Source organism: Mobula hypostoma, chromosome 5 (assembly GCF_963921235.1).
Source record: "Mobula hypostoma chromosome 5, sMobHyp1.1, whole genome shotgun sequence".
NCBI classification, from domain to species: Eukaryota; Metazoa; Chordata; class Chondrichthyes; order Myliobatiformes; family Myliobatidae; genus Mobula; species Mobula hypostoma.
This window is the reverse complement of record NC_086101.1, coordinates 36315118-36332836: the sequence shown is the minus strand read 5'-3', so window position 1 is coordinate 36332836 and position 17719 is coordinate 36315118. Positions and strand designations below refer to the sequence as shown.

Below are 17719 nucleotides of genomic sequence, written 5' to 3'. Positions count from 1 at the left end.
TATTCAGGGAGAGGACAAAGTATGCATCAGAGTAAGTGACCCATCTACGTTCTTGATCTGTGCCAATTCAGTTGATCTTGGCTGGGGTGTTGGTTATAAGGATAGGGGAACATGAAGGTACTTCTTCATTTCTGTTTGCTATCCTGCTGAAGAAGATGTGGATATTTGTGCTAGGTATACTCAGCTCTGATATCCTGAGGTAAAAGAGGGTATAAGTACTTCCTGTAAATGCCCACACGTAACAAACAGGTACATTGGGCTATAGTACTGGATTCAGGAAATCAGAGTTGAGATGTGGTACTTGGAAGAAAAGTGAGATTCAGGGAGAAACAAGTAAGTGACAAGAGATGGATAATAGAAACAAATCCTTTCATACCAGGAAGCTTGGAAAAAATACTTGAATAATCATGGATAATTAAACAAAATTGTTTTCATCCCACTTCAAAATAAACAAAAAATAAGAGATGATGTCGGGTTTGATTTATTAATTATGCTTTCATCATGACCACTATTAAAAATGTTAAAAAAATACACAGTTACCTTTCAGAAACATTTTACTCCATAGGTTCTCGGAGACAAACATGGTAACACACTGTGGCTGAATGAGAGAGAGTGTTCCATTCAGAGAAGGAATCAGAAAGTTGTAGAAGAGGCACCAAGGTAAGGCCTTCCAGAACCAATCAACGATACCTTGCTTCATTGTTTTTTAAATCTTGAGTAACATAAAGTCATGTTATTCATTTTTTTTGTATCCTAAGGTGTTTTCTCTATTAACAACCTCGCTTTTTTCTGGGGGTGTCATTCTAGATGATTGTGCACTTGAACAGACTGAATCTTCAACTGTCCAACACAGAGAGAAAGACAGAAAAACTGAGCAGTGTCTGATTATTATTGCTCTTCGTTTGGCCAGATGGTGATGAATCTTTGGAATTCTTACCTCAAAACTGTGCTGTGAAGGCTTAGTTGCTGATTATGTTGTTCGTCCATCGTTGACGTCGATGAGGACCTCGACACCATAATGATGTTGTCGAGACTAGCGCGTGATTTGGATTTAAGTGAGGGAGAGTTGTGCAGCGTCAGCCTCACTCTCTCTTCCCAATTCCCATCTGGGTCCAGTGGCAAGACAGAGTCTAGACGGCTGGAGATGGGACTAGGCACAGTGGATGACCAGGACGTCTGCTGTGTCTTGTCCTGCTCTACACGTTCCCGACGCTTGCAGAGACCGCCTTCTTGACTGTTGGACCTTCCATTGGTCTCGTCCGCTCAATCCGCCGGAGTCTGTCTTCACATGCTGGGATAGTTGCTGATTATATTCAACCAGAGGTAGATAGATTTTCAGATACTAGGGAAACCAAGGGATGAGAGATTAGTGCAGGCAGTGGCACGGAGGTAAAATGTCAGCAACGTTAAAATGTATAGTAAAGGACTGAGATGAGCCGATGTAGATTTATAGAAGGAAAATCAAGTTCAACTAATCTGCTGGATTTCTTTGAGGATATGATTAGTAGAATAAATAACAAAGTGACTGTGTAATTAGATTTTTGGAAGTTTTTTGATAAAGTTCCACACCAGAAGTTGGGAAGTTAGGTTAGAAAACTTGGATCTGGACGTAATGAGTTGATATTGGTAGGGATTTGATTATCAGACTGAAAGCAAAGAGTGGGAATAAATGGATTCTTCCCATGTTGGCAGGCTATGATTTGTGGACTATGGCAGAGATTGATGCTTAAGCCCGAGTTACAATCTACATTAATGATTTGGGCAGAGTGAGCTAAGTGTTATATTTATAAGTTTAGTTGTTTACTAAACCAAGTGGGGTTGTGAGTTAGGGAACAGTCTGTAAAGAGGCTTCAAAAAGATATGGAACAGCAGAAAGAATAGGCTGGAATGCAGCTGGTCCACTTTGATAAATGTAGCTGAGAAGCAGACTGGGATACCTCTCTCACCATTCCCCATCTCCTCTTTATACTGGCCAACTTGGCAGTCCATTCTCAGCTCTGAACCAAAACATGGACACTTCCTTTTCCCCCCACAGACGCTGCTCAGCCTGCTGACTTCCTCCATTAGATTGTTTGTTGCTCCAGAAAAGCAGAGTGTTTATTAAGTATTGGGAATGGATAGTGTTACTGTTTGATACACACATCACCAAAGGCCAATACACAGGTACAGCAGAGGCTTAGCAGATCAAATGTTGCAGCAAATGGGTTTGAATGCAGTTATAAGAAGTCTTTGTGCAGTTATGAGGTGATAGGCAGCTTTAATGTACAGTTTTGGTCCCTTTACTCAAGAAGGGATACACTTGTCTTAGAGACAGTGTAATGAAAATTCACTGCGCTGGTTCCAGGGAAAATGGGGTTGCCAAATGAAGAGAGATTGAGTAGACTGGAATTCTATTCTCCAGAGTTTAGAAGAATGAGAGGAGATCTCATTAAAATTTACAGAAATGTTCAAAGGCTCGGCATGCAGTTTGAAAATAAGATGTTGGCCTTCGAGGATTGAGATCTGGAGAAATTTCTTCACTCAGAGTGTTGTAAGCCTTAGGAATTCTGTACCAAGAGAGCTGTGAATGCTCCATTTTTGAGTTCATTCAAAACAGCAGCTAATAGATTTCTGATTATTTAGGGATCGAGAGAGATGGGGATGGTGCTGGAAAGTGATGCTGGAGCAGATCACTGTGGTCTCAATGAACAGTGGAGTCAATTGCCTACAATGAAATGTATATTCCAAAGCAACACACACCAAAATGCTGGAGGAACTCAGCAGGTCAGGCAGCATCTTTGAAGTGATTGAACAGTTGGCATTTCGGGCCGAGACCCTTCTTCAGGACTGAGAAGGAAGGGGGAAGATGTCAGAATAAAAAGGTGGTGGGAGGGGAAGGAGGATAGCTGGAAGGTGATAGGTGGTTGGGAAATATCAAGGGCTGGAGAAGAAGGGATCTGATAAGAGAGGAGAGTGGACCATAGGAGAAAGGGAAGGAGGAGGGGATCCAGGGGGAAGTAATAGGCAAGTGAGAAGAGGAAAAAGGTCAGAGTGGGGATAAAAGTGAGAAGAATCCAGTTTTAATTTTTATTTCTTCATGTCATCCTAAATCTGCCTCATACCTGGGAAGTGTGGACAATAGATGATAAAAGTGCAATTATATTTATTTGGGTTGTGTTATGTGGGACTGCTGGCATCGTGAATTGTGCTACAGGAGAAGTACTGGAGCTGTTGGGAGTGGTTTAAACTGATATGGCAGGGGGATGAGAACCAGTCTGATAGAGCCGAGGATGAGCCAGCAGGTTTACAAGTAGATGATGGATGTAACATGAATGTAAGGAAGGACAAGCCAATGACTGGGTACAAATGCAGCGCAGAGAGTTAAATTGTACCACAGAGACAAAATTCAAAAGGGCGAAGAATGCAGGACTGAGGGTACTGTATTTAAATGTGCATAGCATTTGGAATAAGGTGGACAAACCCATGGCACCATTACAGATTGGTCGGGATGACGCGGGCATCAAGGAGTCGTGGCTGAAAGAAAGCCATAGTTGGGAGCTTAACATCAAAGGATATGCTTTGTATTGAAGGACAGGCAGGAAGGCATAGGCAGTGGTGTGGCTCTGTTGGTAAGAGATGGAATTACATCTTTGGAAAGAGGTGACATAGGGTCAGAGGATGTTGAATCTTTGTGGGTGGAGTTACGAAATAGCAAGGGTTAAAAAACCATTATGGGAATCATATATAGGTCTCCAAATAGTAGCCAAGATGTGCGGTAAGATTACAAAGGTTGCTGGAACAGACATGTAATAAGGGTAATGACACAATTGTAATAGGGGATTTCAATATGCAAGGGGATTAGGAAAATCAGGTTGGTGTCAAATCGCAAGAGAGGGATTTGTTGAATGGATATGAGATGGCTTTTTAGAGCAGCTTATGCTTGGGCCTACTTAGGGAAAGGCTATTCTAGATTGGGTGTTGTGTAATAACCCAGATCTTATTAGGGAGCTTCATGTAAAGAAACCCTTAGGCGGCAGTGGTCATAATATGATTGAATTCATACTGCAGTTTGAGAGAGAGAAGCATAAGTCATATGTATCAGTATCGCAATGGAATAAAGGGTATTACAGAGGCATGAGAGAGGAGCTTGCCCAGGTGGATTGGAGGAGGATGCTGGCGTGGATGATGGCAGGGCAGAGATGGCTGAAGTTTCTGGAAAAAGTTCACAAGGCACAGTATAGATATGTCCCACAGAGGAAGAAGTTCTCAAATAGGAGGGATAGGCAACTGTGGCTGACAAAGGAAGTTGGGAACTGCATAAAAGCCAAGGAAAGAACATGTAAAGTAGCAAAAGTGAATGGAAAGTTAAATGATTGAGAAGCTTTTAAAATCCAGCAAAAGGCAAGTAAAAAAAACTATAAGAAGTGAAAAGATGAAATATGAAAGCAGACTAGCCAATAATATAAAGCAGGATACCAGAAGTTTTTTCAGTTATATAAAGGCTAAAAGGGAGGTGAGAGTTGATATTGGACCACTGGAAAATGATGCTGGTGAAGTAGTAATGAGGGACAAAGAAATGGCAGATGAACTTAATGGGTACTTTGCATCTCTCTTCACTTTGGAAGACATTAGCAGAGTGCCAGAGATCTGTGAGTGTCAGGGAGAAGGAGTGAGTGCCATTGCTATTACAAAGGAAAAAGTGCTAGGCAAACTTAAAGGTCTTAAGGTGGATAAGTCACCTCAGCCAGATGGACCACATCCCAGAGTCCAGAGTTGCTAAAGAGCTAATGGATGCATTGGTCATGATCTTTCAGGAATCACTTGATTCTGGCATGGGTCCTGGAGGACTGGAAAATTGCAAATGTCACTCCACTCCTTAAGAAGGGAGGAAGGCAAAAGAAAGGAAATTATAGGACAGTTAGTGTAACCTGAGAAAGTCTTGGAGTCTATTATTAAGGATGAAGTTTCAAGGTACTTGGAGACTAATGTCAGCATGATTTCTGCAAAGTGAAATTTTGCCTGACAAATCTGTTAGTCTTCTGAGGAAGTAACAAGCAGGGTGGAGAAAAGAGAGGCAGTAGATGTCATTTTTTTTTAGATTAGAAAATCTATTTACTTGGATTTTCAGAAAGCATTTGATAAGGTGCCACACATGAGACTGCTTAACAAGATAAAATTGTATGGTGGTACAGGAAGGATACTGGCATGGATAGTGGAATGGCTGACAGGCAGGAGGCAGCGAGTGGAAATAAAAGGGACCTTTACTGGTTGGCTGCCAGTGACTAGTGGTGTTCCTCAGGGGTCATTATTGGGACCGCTATTTTTCACATTGTTTGTCAATGATTTAGATAATGGAACTGATGGCTTTGTGGCAAAGTTTGCGGATGATACGAAGATAGGTGGAGGGGTAGGTAGTGTTGAGGAAGAAATATGCTTGCAGCAGGACTTAGATGAATTGGAAGAATGGTTAAAAAAGTGGCAGATGGAATACAGTGTTTGGAAATGTATGATGATGTGTTTTGGTAAAAGGAACAATAGTGCAAACTATTGTCTAAATGGGGAGAAGGTTCAAATATTAGAGGTACAGAGGGTCTTAGGAATCCTAGTGCAAGACTCCTTGGAGGTTAATTTACAGGTTGAGTCTGTGGTAAAGAAGGCAAATGCAATGTTGGCATTTATTTCAAGGGGAATAGAATACAAAAGCAAGGAGATAATGCTGAGCCTTTATAAGAGATTAGTCAGGCTGCACTTGGAGTATTGTCAACAATTTTGGACCTCGTATCTCAGAAAGGATGTGTTATCATTGGAGAGAGTCTAGAGGAGGTTCACGAAGATGATTCCGGGAATGAAGCGTTTAACAACATATGAGGAGTGTTTGGCAGGTTTGGGCCTGTACTCAGTGGAATTTAGAAGAATGCATGGGGATCTCATTGAAACCTACCAAATGTTGAAAGGACTGGATAGGGTGGATGTGGAGAGGATGTTCCCCTTGGTGGGGGTATCCAGAACTAGAGAGCACAGCCTCAGTATTGAGGGGTGGCCCTTTAGTACAGAGGTAAGGAAGAATTTTTTTTTAGCTAGAGAGTAGTGAATCTGTGGAATGCTCTGCCATAGACTGCAGTGGAGGCAAAGTCCATCTGAATATTTAAGGCGGAAGTTGATCGTTTCCTGATCGATCACAGCATCAAAGGATATGGCGAGAGGGCAGGTGTATGGGGTTGAGTAGGATCCAGGATCAGCCATGGTGGAATGGCGGAGCAGACTCCATGGGCTGAATGGCCTAATTCTTCTCCTTTGTCTTATGGTCTTAAGTACACCAAGGTTCAGAAGATTTTATAGTTTCCTTTCCCACATTCATTTCTCAGGGTAAAGCTTATATTCAGATGTAATGAGGAATGTCTATGAGCATGTTTCAAAGGGGCACTGAATGGGTGTTAGCTTTGCTGTAAGCTCAAAGTCGGGAAATCGGTGAGTGGAAGCACTTGTAGTTGGTACTGTCAAAATGTGGGAGCCAGACTGTAGCTAATAATCTGACAATTACAGTGATATATGGGACTAATGTTTTGCATTATATGATTATTTATAAATTTCAGAGATGCATTTCTTGAGTTTAAGAGAATCTGTGTGTGCTGTCAGGCATTGGAGATTGAGAAAATCATATTCGATACAAACTAACAAACTTTTCCATACAAATTAACAAAGAAAGATGTCCTTAGGTTGTTGTCACAGCTGAAAATTATTTTTGCTCATGATCTTTAATTTCTTTCTTTGCTTATTCTGTGTCTCATTATGCTTCCAATGATGAATAATGTGCTTTAGAAAAACAGCGGAATGTTTTAGTTTTAAGCATTAGAATTTTAAACAGAGGAAGGCATTTCCCCATGTTAGCATATTTGCTGTGATCATTTTCTCTTATAAAATTAACAAAGGTGCTTCTCTTGAGGCATTGAGAAGAGATTTTAAATTAGCACTATATTTACAGCATTGATGTAGGGTGATTTATAAAAAAAAAGGAAGTTTGTGGCTCTGAACATCAGAAGTTGAAGCACCATGCTGGCAGTTAAATGATGCCTTAATATCAGGGACAGCCTCTCTCACTTGCCTTGAGTGCTCTGCCTTTTTCTCTATTTTTGTGACTAAGCTACAAATGAGCTGAGGAAGGTGGTGGTCCTGTCAAACTTGCAGAGCAAAGGCAGAGATTTTCTTTAAATTACTTCCTTGAATCTCGTTCAGTGAATTATAGACCGTAATGACTTGGTTTCATAATGGGACTTCAGCTTACAAATGTTTCAGTAGTATTGGAAATAGAAGAAAGTGATTGTTAGTTATTGATCAAAGAAGGAAAGCACGATTCTGCTATGCCACCTTTGCAGCCTTGATCTTTGATAAAATTGTTTTTTTATTGTCAATGTGAATACATGGCTCCTCTGTAGAGAGAGTTAAGTGCACCAAGTTTCTGGGAGTTCACATTTCAAATGACCTCATCTAGACCCTTAATATCACCTCCCTGAACAAGAAGGTGCAGCAGCACCTTCACTTACTAAGAAGATTGAGACAAGCAAAGTTCTTCCTGCACCCCCCCCCCCCGCCACATCTTAACTGGGTTTCACTCGAGCACCATTGAGAATGTCCTGACAAGTTGCATCTTCATCTGGTATGGTAGCAGTTGAGCATCGGACCAGAAGTCCATACAAAGGACTGTGAGAACAGCTGAGAGGATCATAGGGGTCTCCCTACCATCCATCAGGGACATTTATCAGGAACACTGCAAACTAAGGGCCCTTAATGTTGTTGAGGATCTCACCCATTCATCCAGCATCCTCTTTGATTTTCTACCATCAGGCAGGAGACTACAGTGCTTTAAAAACAAGAACGGTCAGGATGAAAAACAAGCAACCCACATGAAAGTTGCTGGTGAATGCAGCAGGCCAGGCAGCATCTCTAGGAAGAGGCACAGTTGACGTTTCGGGCCAAGACCCTTGGTCAGGACTAACTGCAGTGCTTAACACAGCAAGAGAGAAATGATCAGATAATCAGAAAAATTCATTGAGCAATAAATATTGGCAAAGGACAGTGTGAAGATCTGCCCTGGTTTCCTTCAAAATAGCTTGGAATCTTTTATATCATCCAAGAAGACTGACAGTGTTACACCTGACAGCATAGAATTCCCTCACTCCCACTGGCTGATGGGGCTCACCTAGATCAAGCAGATGAGTGTCTGGAGGGGGTCTTAAACCATTGTCTTCAGAGGTTGAAGCACAGACCACTGAGTCATTCATTTGTTGCTAAACTCTATTGTGCAAGTCTTCATACATTTATCTTTTATTGCAGTGTTTTTCTAGATCCAGACACCCGAAGAGCCATGGGAGAGCAAGCGGTAGCATTGGCGAAAGCTGTCAATTATTCCTCTGCTGGCACTGTTGAATTCCTCGTGGACTCTAGGAAGAACTTTTATTTCCTAGAAATGAATACTCGACTTCAGGTATAGAAAGATGCTTTTCTTTCTTCCCTTGTGAAGTGATGAATGGTTACCAGAACATTCAGTGGAGAACTGTGGTTTTTATTTAGTCTGTGTGGAGCTTGCACCACAGGGAATATTTAAGTGTCCCCACTACCATTGCACTGACTTTCAAAGACTCTTCATCTCATGCTCTCGACGTTTATTATTTATTTATTTATATTATTGTTTCTTCTTTTTGCATTTGCACAGTTTGTTGTCTGCAGCACTCTGGTTGAAAGTCCTAGTTTGGTGGGTGTACATTGATTCTGTTACAGTTACTATTCTATAGATTTGTTGAGTAAGAAAATGAATCTCAGGGTTGCATATGGTGATATATATACATTTTGATAATAAAATTTATTTTGAACTTTACTTTGAACGTTGAGTAGTCAAGGCACGAAGCAGGGACACACTTTCAGGGTAAGAGAGATTATACGCATGAGAGGGAGGTAAGAAATAGATGAACATGACTGGGAAGATGAAGAGGAATGGGAAAAGGTGTGTGTGAAGCAAAACACTAGCTTGCATTCTTGGGCTGAATGGTTTGGTTTTATGAGCTGTAAATGCCGTGTAATTGCAGCTACTCTTGCTGTGTGCATTGCATTCCCTGCTTCAAGAAACCTTAAAGACCTTGAGGGGGATACAGTTAAGTGCCACAGAGGGTCCGCAATATGTAGCTTGTCTTTGTGCTTTGATATTTTTCCCACTTGGCAGCCAAAATTTCCCTTAAGATTTTGCAGTACTGAATCCACGCTGTGTTACACTAAAACTGATGCTGGTGTCAGCACTAAGAATCGGGACTTTTTGAAAATGTTTTTCAAGGCCACAGTCGACGTACCTTGCCTAATGAGATCTGTTTGATGGATAACAAAAGTGTATTTTCATGTAAACCGAAAGGAGCAATATTTACGAAGAAGCTTGAAGTTCAATGGTCATTAGGTTTTGCACTAAAATGATAATCTTTCTTCTTAGAATAAGAAAGGAAAGACCATTTTTTCAGGATTAGCACATAAGATAGTTTTCTTAATATTATATCCATCTCTTTAACGATCTCTTGAATTATTTCACAGATAGAAGAATAGTTGAATGTGGGGAGACCTATGGTAATGATACCAGGGTTTGAAGGACTTGAGAGGCTGGAGAAGCTGAGTATTCTTTCTTCCTTGGGCCAGAAAAGGTTTAGCTGCAATTTAACTGAGTAGTTCTACTTCATAGAGTCATAGAGAGAGACAGTGTGGAAACAGGTCCTACGGACAACCAAGTCTACCTTGACCAACAACAAGCCATTTACTTCAATCCTATGTCAATCCATTTCTTTATATTCTTCTCCCCACGCGCCCACTCCCAAGATTCTAGCACTCACCCACACACTAGGGGCAATTTGCAGCAGCCAATTAACATACAGACCTACGTGTCTGTTGCCGGCCAGTGGTGTCGTGGCATCCACACTGGACTTCAAGACGAGTGGTCCTGGGTTTGAATCCGGCCGGCACCTTGTGCTGGGTTCAGCATCAAGCTGGCAACTCAGCCTCGTAAACAATAGACAAATACTCAAGAAACGGCAAGGTTGCTGCCCGATGTGCCACAAGTTGTGGAAAAGAACGATAACGACGTGTCTGTGGGAGGAAACTGGAGCAGTAACATGGAGAATGTGAAAACTCCCCATGAGTGGCACTGGAGATCTCTGATGCTCTGAGACAGTGGCATTAATAGCTCTGTCACCGAAAGTTCACAGGTGTTTCTAAAGGAATGGAGAAAACAAACTACTTCCACTGGGAGTTGGGTAAATCAGTAATGCCCTGTTTGAAAGTCAGGGTAAACTAACTTTCAAAAAGCCAAAGAGGAAAATAATTGAACAGGAGAAATTCACTGGTCTGTGGAGGAGGAAGGGGGAACAGGATTGATTGCAATGCTTTTGAAAAGTCGGCAGAGGCTCAATGGAGCAAATTGATGAACCGTTCTACTGTGATTGAGAATGAATTAGCTTACCTTCATCAGTGTCACTGAATTAATCAGACTATAGATTGTATTCCAATGCAAAATTCTTAAAGAAAAATATAGAAACATAGTGTGGAAAATCAGGAAATAAATCCACACTTACTGACAATTGCTAGCCAATTAGATCTTTCATTGATGTGTATAACAAAGATTATCAAATGTTAATGTGTGTAGATTACCAACTGAGATAGAAGAAATTATGTTGGGAATAAGGGAAAGGTAGCAAAGTTAAATATTTCATGTCTATCTGGAGTGAGTTATGTCATCTGGTTGAATGGTGTCGCAACAACAACTGCTCTCAATGTCAGCAAAACTAAAGAACTGATAGTTGAGTTCAGGAAGGGGAAGGAGGATGAATGTGTGCCAGTCGTCATTTGGGGGAATTGGCTGTGGGGACAGGCGTCATCATGGGTGTTCCTGGTCTGTGTGTTAACATATCAGATGACCAATCCTGGGTCCAGCACATAGGTGCAATCAGATGGGAAGGGCACCAGTGTCTTCACTTCCTTCGGAGATTAAGTCAGTCCAGCTTACTATTGAGCACTCTCTTTAAAACAAAACTTCTACAGATGTATTGTTAAAAGCATCCTGACTGGTACGGCAATTCAAATGCATGGGAACGTAAGAAGCTGCAGAGAGTAGTAGACTCTACCTAAACAAATTGGGTACATCCCTCTACATCATCTGCAGTATCTTCAGGAGGCCCTGCTTCAAGAAGGCACTATCTATCATCAAAGAGCTTCACCATCCAGGCCATGCTATCTTCTCACAGCTACAAATGAGCAGGAGGTACAGAAGCCTGAAGTTCAACACCACCAGGGTCAGGAGCAGCTACTGTACTTCTGCTTTCAACCATTCAATTATGAAACCAACCATTAAAGCCCTAATCACTACCTCAGTTTAGCACTATGACCACTTTGTATTAAAATGAACTTTTATTTTCTAATTGTAAAAAATGTGTTCAACTATGTTTGTTTAATGCGTTTCTTATGAATGCTGTGTATGTAATAAGAATCCCTGTGATTCTGCTGCATCATTGAACCTGCACATACATGTTCTCATGCATATGACATTGAACTTGACTTTAAGTGCATCATTGATACTTCATCATTGTTTGGATCTAAATCATGGAATCCCTGTCCAGTGTAGTGTAAGGGCTGCCTCCATCGGAAGGACAACAGTGGCTTGCCACCAACTTCTCAAGGACACTTAAAAATGGAAAATAGACCCAGTTTATGAAAATGAAATGTATAAGAAAAAAATGTTTGTGTTTTTTGACATTGTAAACAGCAATACAGATAAAACTGGTTCAGATGTTGTGATGTGGTTTGGTGTAATAACTTATTGTGGCACACAAAATCAGAGGGCAGCATATTGGGCTGATATTATGGTGGATGTTGTGAATTAGTTAACATTTGGTAGACAGAAGGAGTAAATGGGTGAATTTTGGGTTGGGAGGCTAATAGGATGCTGCAGGGATTAGTGCCGGGGTTTCATCTGTTCAAAATTTACATCAGTGATTTGAATGAGCGGACCAAGTGTAATTGTACAGGTTTGTTGCTGATACAGAGTTTGGATTCTGAAGAGGATGCAGAGATGCTTCGGGTTAAGTGGTTGATGTCAGATGGAATATTGCCTGGTCATCCACCGTACTAGAAAAAAAATGTACACTTAGTGAGAAATGGAAATGTGTTTATGTTCAGAGGCACCTGATTGTCCTTGTGAAGCTGATCACTGAAAGTCAACATGTGGCTACATCAGTAGATAGGCAAACAGCATTTTTACCTGAATTTGAGAGCAGGAAGAAAGATTTCTCATTCCATTTATATAGGAGATCTGTTGAGACTACAGCTGGAATATTTTGATAATATTAATATCAAGCCTGAATCCTTCACCAGAAAGAATGTACTGGTGAAGTGGAGTGTGCACAAAGGTTCAGCTGATTGATTCCTGGGATGTTGGATTTGTTATATGAAGAGGATTAAACACACCAGATCCATGCTCTCTGAAGTTTAGAAGAATGAGATGTGATCTCATGGAGGCATACAATATTCTTTAGGGTCATAATAAAGTGGACGTGAGGATGATGTTTCTCTAGGGTAGTGTCTCGAACCATTTGTGACTAAAGAATTGCCCATTTAGGACAGGTCTGAGAAAATTTATTCATTCATAGTATGATGAATATTTTCTGTATTCTCTGTCCATAAAGACTGGACGCTTAGTCATTGTGTGTTCTCAAGAGTTTCGATGTTAAGGAAACCAAGTATGGGCAGATGGGCAGGAAATTGGCACAGAGTAAAAGATCATTCATAGTTTTATTGGATGGTAAAGTGAGCATGAGGGACCAAGTATCCTGGTGCTTTTATTTCTCATGTTTGCCCATGTCTCTCAAAGGCACTATTTATTTGACCGACGTTTTTCAAAACTAGGGTTACCCTCCCATCAACTGTGTAAAGAAGCACAAAATGCTGGAGGAACTTCGAAGGGTCACGGCCCAAAATGGCGACTGTATTTTTTTTTCCATAGATGCTGCCTGGCCTGCTGAATTCCTCCAGCATTTTGTGTGTGTTGCTTGGAAGTCTCTGCAGATTTTCTCTTGTGTGTAAGTAACTGTGGGTTCCAGAAGCTAATGACGTTGAATACAGGAGAACATCCAATCGCTGAGGGATTAGTGAGCTAAAAGCTCTTCTACTCTCTCAGCTGGACAGTGAGTGCTTTGGCAGTGCTTTGTAGAAAAATAAGGGAAATCCTCTTCATGGTCATGATCAACATTTAATTCTTATTCGACATAGACAGAAATCCATGATTAATTGCTGTTTTTCTGTCACTGTGGATGATGGAAACATCAGCATGCAGAAGAAGAGGGGTGAGAAGATGTGTTTGTATGCAGCTATAGTCATAGTCATGCTTTATTGATCCCGGGGGAAATTGGTTTTCGTTACAGTTGCACCATTAATAATTAAATAATAATAAAACCATAAATAATTAAATAGTAATATGTAAATTATGCCAGGAAATAAGTCCAGGACCAGCCTATTGGCTGAGGGTGTCTGACCCTCCATGGGAGGAGTTGTAAAGTTTGATGGCCACAGGCAGGAATGACTTCCTATGACACTCTGTGTTGCATCTCGGTGGAATGAGTCTCTGGCTGAATGTACTCCTGTGCCCAACCAGTTCATTATGTAGTGGATGGGAGACATTGGACCAAGATGGCATGCAACTTAGACAGCATCCTCTTTTCAGACACCACCGTCAGAGAGTCCAGTTCCATCCCCACAACATCACTGGCCTTATGAATGAGTTTGTTGATTCTGTTGGTGTCTGCTACCCTCAGCCTGCTGCCCCAGCACACAACAACAAGCACGGTCGCACTGGCCACCACAGACTCGTAGAACATCCTCAGCATCGTCCGGCAGATGCTATCTGCAGTGCATTGGCTCAAGGGGTAGTGGAAGCAAGTTCAGGAGCATTTTTTCTAAAGAGATCTTGATAAATATTGGAAAGGGAAAATTTTATAAAGCTTTGAAGAAAGACTACAGGCAGTACAACTGGTTGTATAACTTCTCATTCTTGTTTACTCACTTGCTCACTTATTTTTTTTCTTTCTTTCATTCTATTCTTCATTTGAAACCAGACTTTCACGAATTCTGCTAGCTGCTGCTCTGTTTCTGATTGCCATTATATAGTGACTTTTCTCCTTAATTTTTCAACCTTTTTTGTGGCATTTGGTTGGTAGACATGGACAATTATGACAATTTTAATCACCCATCTTATTCAGAGGATGAAGTCAGGAATCAAATGGAGCTGTGGGGGCTCCATCACTGAGGTTATTCAAGTCATTAGATATTTGTCATTCAGGACAGCATTGCTGAAGTAACAGCTCTGTCTCGATCTGAATGGAGAAGATGTAGGAGGCTGAATGACCTGTTCCTGCTTCTAACTCTTCTTAAGCAAATTTGAAAATTATCGTAAGTGTAAAATAACACAATGAACATTTTTAAAATCAAAAATTTGTCTTAAATCATGCAAATCTCTTAGTATCTCTTCTTTCAGTTAGTCCTGACGAAGGGTCTCGGCCCGAAACGTCAACTGTACCTCTTCCTATAGATGCTGCCTGGCCTGCTGTGTTCACCAGCATTTTTTTGTGTGTGTTGCTTGAAATTCCAGCATCTACAGATTTCCTCATCTTTGCGTTTTTAAATTTAAATGTTGTTCTTTTATTGAAGTAGAGTTGGATCTTAAGTGAGGACAATCCTGGCCCAGTGTTCCTGAGCTGATTCTCCAGCAACAGTACTGGGGAATCTCAGCAAGATCATGCTCCCCCTTTGGGAGCTAAGGAACAAAAATGCCAGCAGGAATCTCTTCAAAAAATTCCATGCATGCATACACTGAAGTCCTGAACCTGCTGCCAGTTTACTGCTGAACAGCTGGCAAAAGGCAGTCAAACCCAAACTGGTATATTACATCCTGGACAATGAGTTTCGGGAGGTTGTTGGATCCCTGTCTGTTCACTCAAACCCTCGAAAATGGAACTTTCAGTAGTGTCACTTGATCATGATTAGGAGCTGGAGCCTTGGCTGTTTTCTATCCTTTTAATATGTATGGCTCCAAAATAACACTCACAAGAGGACCCCCGGAGCATTGGCTCTGAAGACTTCATGTAGCAATGTCATAGCCAGTTAGCAGATTTTGACAGAAAATTTCTTTCGTCTGCTACTCTGGCATTCATTTTTTAAATGTACTTCATTCGACCAGCTCAGGCTAACTGCGAAAAATAGAGCCATAAAGATACAGAAACCCACGCACAGCCTTTATAAGGACTTGGTGTCACAATTAAAATGTACATACGAGCTGTTGAACTGAATTGTCAAAGCAAACAAGAGGGCTTGTGATTGTACTTGTCATGTGCAGCATTTGGATTGCAAAGAAGATAGCTTTATTGTGGTCAAAATTGCTCAAATTGACTGCTGTTGACCGATCACTGTATGAATGAAATGCTTGTGCATGTCCCACAGTCCCATTTGCCAGATTTACACAGTACAAACTGTTTGCTCTTTAAGTAATGACTTTTATTAGAAAAATGTCAAAGTGTCAGTTAATTATGATGAAAATTTGTCTGGAATAAAAGCCTTACTGAGTTAATTGCACCATCTGCTTTGTATATACTGAGCTGGTCTCTGCTGAAATCACCCAGTAAACAAGTGTCTGGTAGCATTATGCTAGACGTTAAAAATGGTCACACCAGAGTTCCACCTGGGTGTCAGCAAATTCATGTACCCGGAAAAACCTACAATGAATTTTATTTGCAAAGTGTTATTTGAGATAAAGCCACCCGTTTACGTGGCTTTCACTATGAAGATAAGATGCATGTAGTTCTTTCCCTCTCTGCTATATCAATCCTGATTGAGGTTGGAGACATGGACTGACCGGTATGTGTATTCAGGCTGGGTATTCCCCTAACAGCATCGTGCGAAGCTGTTAGCAGCAATTTGCTGATAGCAGAATGACTGCATTGGTTCAGCCCAGCTATTGTGCATGCTAAGCACTACACAGTTTAGTCTGGAGGGAAAAAAAACCTGAAGGATCCATCTGCTCATTTCTGCTGCACTGGGTTGATGTAAGATTACATTAATCTGGTTGCTTGTCAGGACAGGTTAGGGAAAGCAGGCAAATGGGGGGAGATTTAGGATGCATTGTTCATCAGGAAATTGCAATGTCCTTCAGAGCACACAAGTTACAGTGCAGGCTTACAACCAATACTAAAGACAGACTCTTAAAACTGGATTTTTTAGCTTTGTATATGATATATGTTGTACAAAGGTGTGTCTGTGGAAGGCAGTCTGTTGTGAGAATACGAGGTGTGAGAGGGAACGTGTGTGTCTTTGAGGGAGTGTTGCATGTGTCTGTATGTGAGCTGTGTCGCGTGTGCTGTGTTTGGCTTTGTGTTTGTGAGTGACTTGTATCTGTGTTTGCAGCGGTGTGTGTGTGTGTTCAATCCGTTATGTGTTCATTTAAAGTGTCCATTATGAGAGGAGGAACAGTAGCCAGAATCTTGTCCTAGGTTTGCGAGCTCCGGCACTTTTCAGTTTTGTGTAGATTTTCTTCTTTCACCCTTAATGACTGGCAATTTGTGACCTTGCAGGTTGAGCATCCTGTCACTGAATGCATTACTGGCCTGGACCTGGTCCAAGAAATGATCCGTGTTGCCAAGGGTTACCCACTTTGCCACAAGCAAGCTGATATTCCCATCAATGGCTGGGCAATTGAATGCAGAGTGTATGCAGAGGTAAATTTTAGTTGGCATCAGAATTCCTGCCAAATGCTCCCTGGTGGATTTAGAGCTGGGGTAGGATTGTTTAGCCATTCCGTTGGAATGTAAAATTGCAAAGCAATTCAAGGATGTTAGATGTTGCATGTTGGACAATGGCTACCCCTCCCCCAGCCTCGCCAAACTTTGGCACTTTTCCTCCCAAACAAAGACCCTTGGTTAATTGCCTATGACATCCTGAAGGCTTTGTGCTGTTGCTCTGTTGTCCTTTAAGGCACACCAATAATTTTGCAACTTGTTATGCTAATCAGGAAACCCGAAGCAAACCTTTTGAATGGTTGAGGTGTTTATTGGTCATTTGCTTGGTGATAAAAATAAGAAAAAAGGACCCAAGTGCTATTTAATGTCCTAAATGATCAAAAATAGCCTCATCAATGGTTTCAGTATGTATACACAGCTAACCTTGTTTCCTGTGTTTTATTTTGAAGTTAATGCTTCCTCTTGTTTGAACTTCCTTTTCTAGGATCCCTACAAATCCTTCGGACTGCCTTCAGTTGGGCGCCTCTCTCAGTATGAAGAGCCATTACACGTGCCCTGTGTAAGTTATCTGAATAACCACGATGTTTGCTGAGCAGCTGTTGATGTAATCCTCGGCTGTTTTTTGTATATTTAAACAAAGTCAGTTCTGACATCTCAGCATGATATGAAAACATTAGAAACTCCTTCATTCAATTTTCCAATCTAAACAAGAAACACAAAAAGGTAAGGCACGTTTAACAAATGCTGGAGATATGGGTAGAAGATTAAAGATTACTCAACACAATTGAATTTTTTTTTAACACTGGTTTGTGATCACCAGGTGATTTCAGTACAGACAGTAGTTTAATCTGGGCAGAAGCAAATACTATGAAAGGTCATGGCGTCTTAGCTTCACATAAGTGAGCTGTGCTTGTAACTGTTTGGCTGCTCATCAT

The 17719-nt window shown here is 41.1% G+C and overlaps 1 protein-coding gene across 2 annotated transcripts in view; it reads left to right on the top strand.

Annotated features, from left to right (window-relative positions):
• pcca (propionyl-CoA carboxylase subunit alpha) overlaps positions 1–17719 on the top strand; it is a 489189-nt gene that overhangs the window by 235166 nt on the left and 236304 nt on the right. For both annotated transcript variants that reach the window (XM_063048382.1, XM_063048383.1), the window contains exons 11-14: positions 566–660; positions 8311–8461; positions 16620–16763; positions 17269–17343. In XM_063048382.1, coding sequence (XP_062904452.1) covers positions 566–660; positions 8311–8461; positions 16620–16763; positions 17269–17343 — 465 coding nt within the window. The remainder of the gene's footprint in view (positions 1–565; positions 661–8310; positions 8462–16619; positions 16764–17268; positions 17344–17719) is intronic.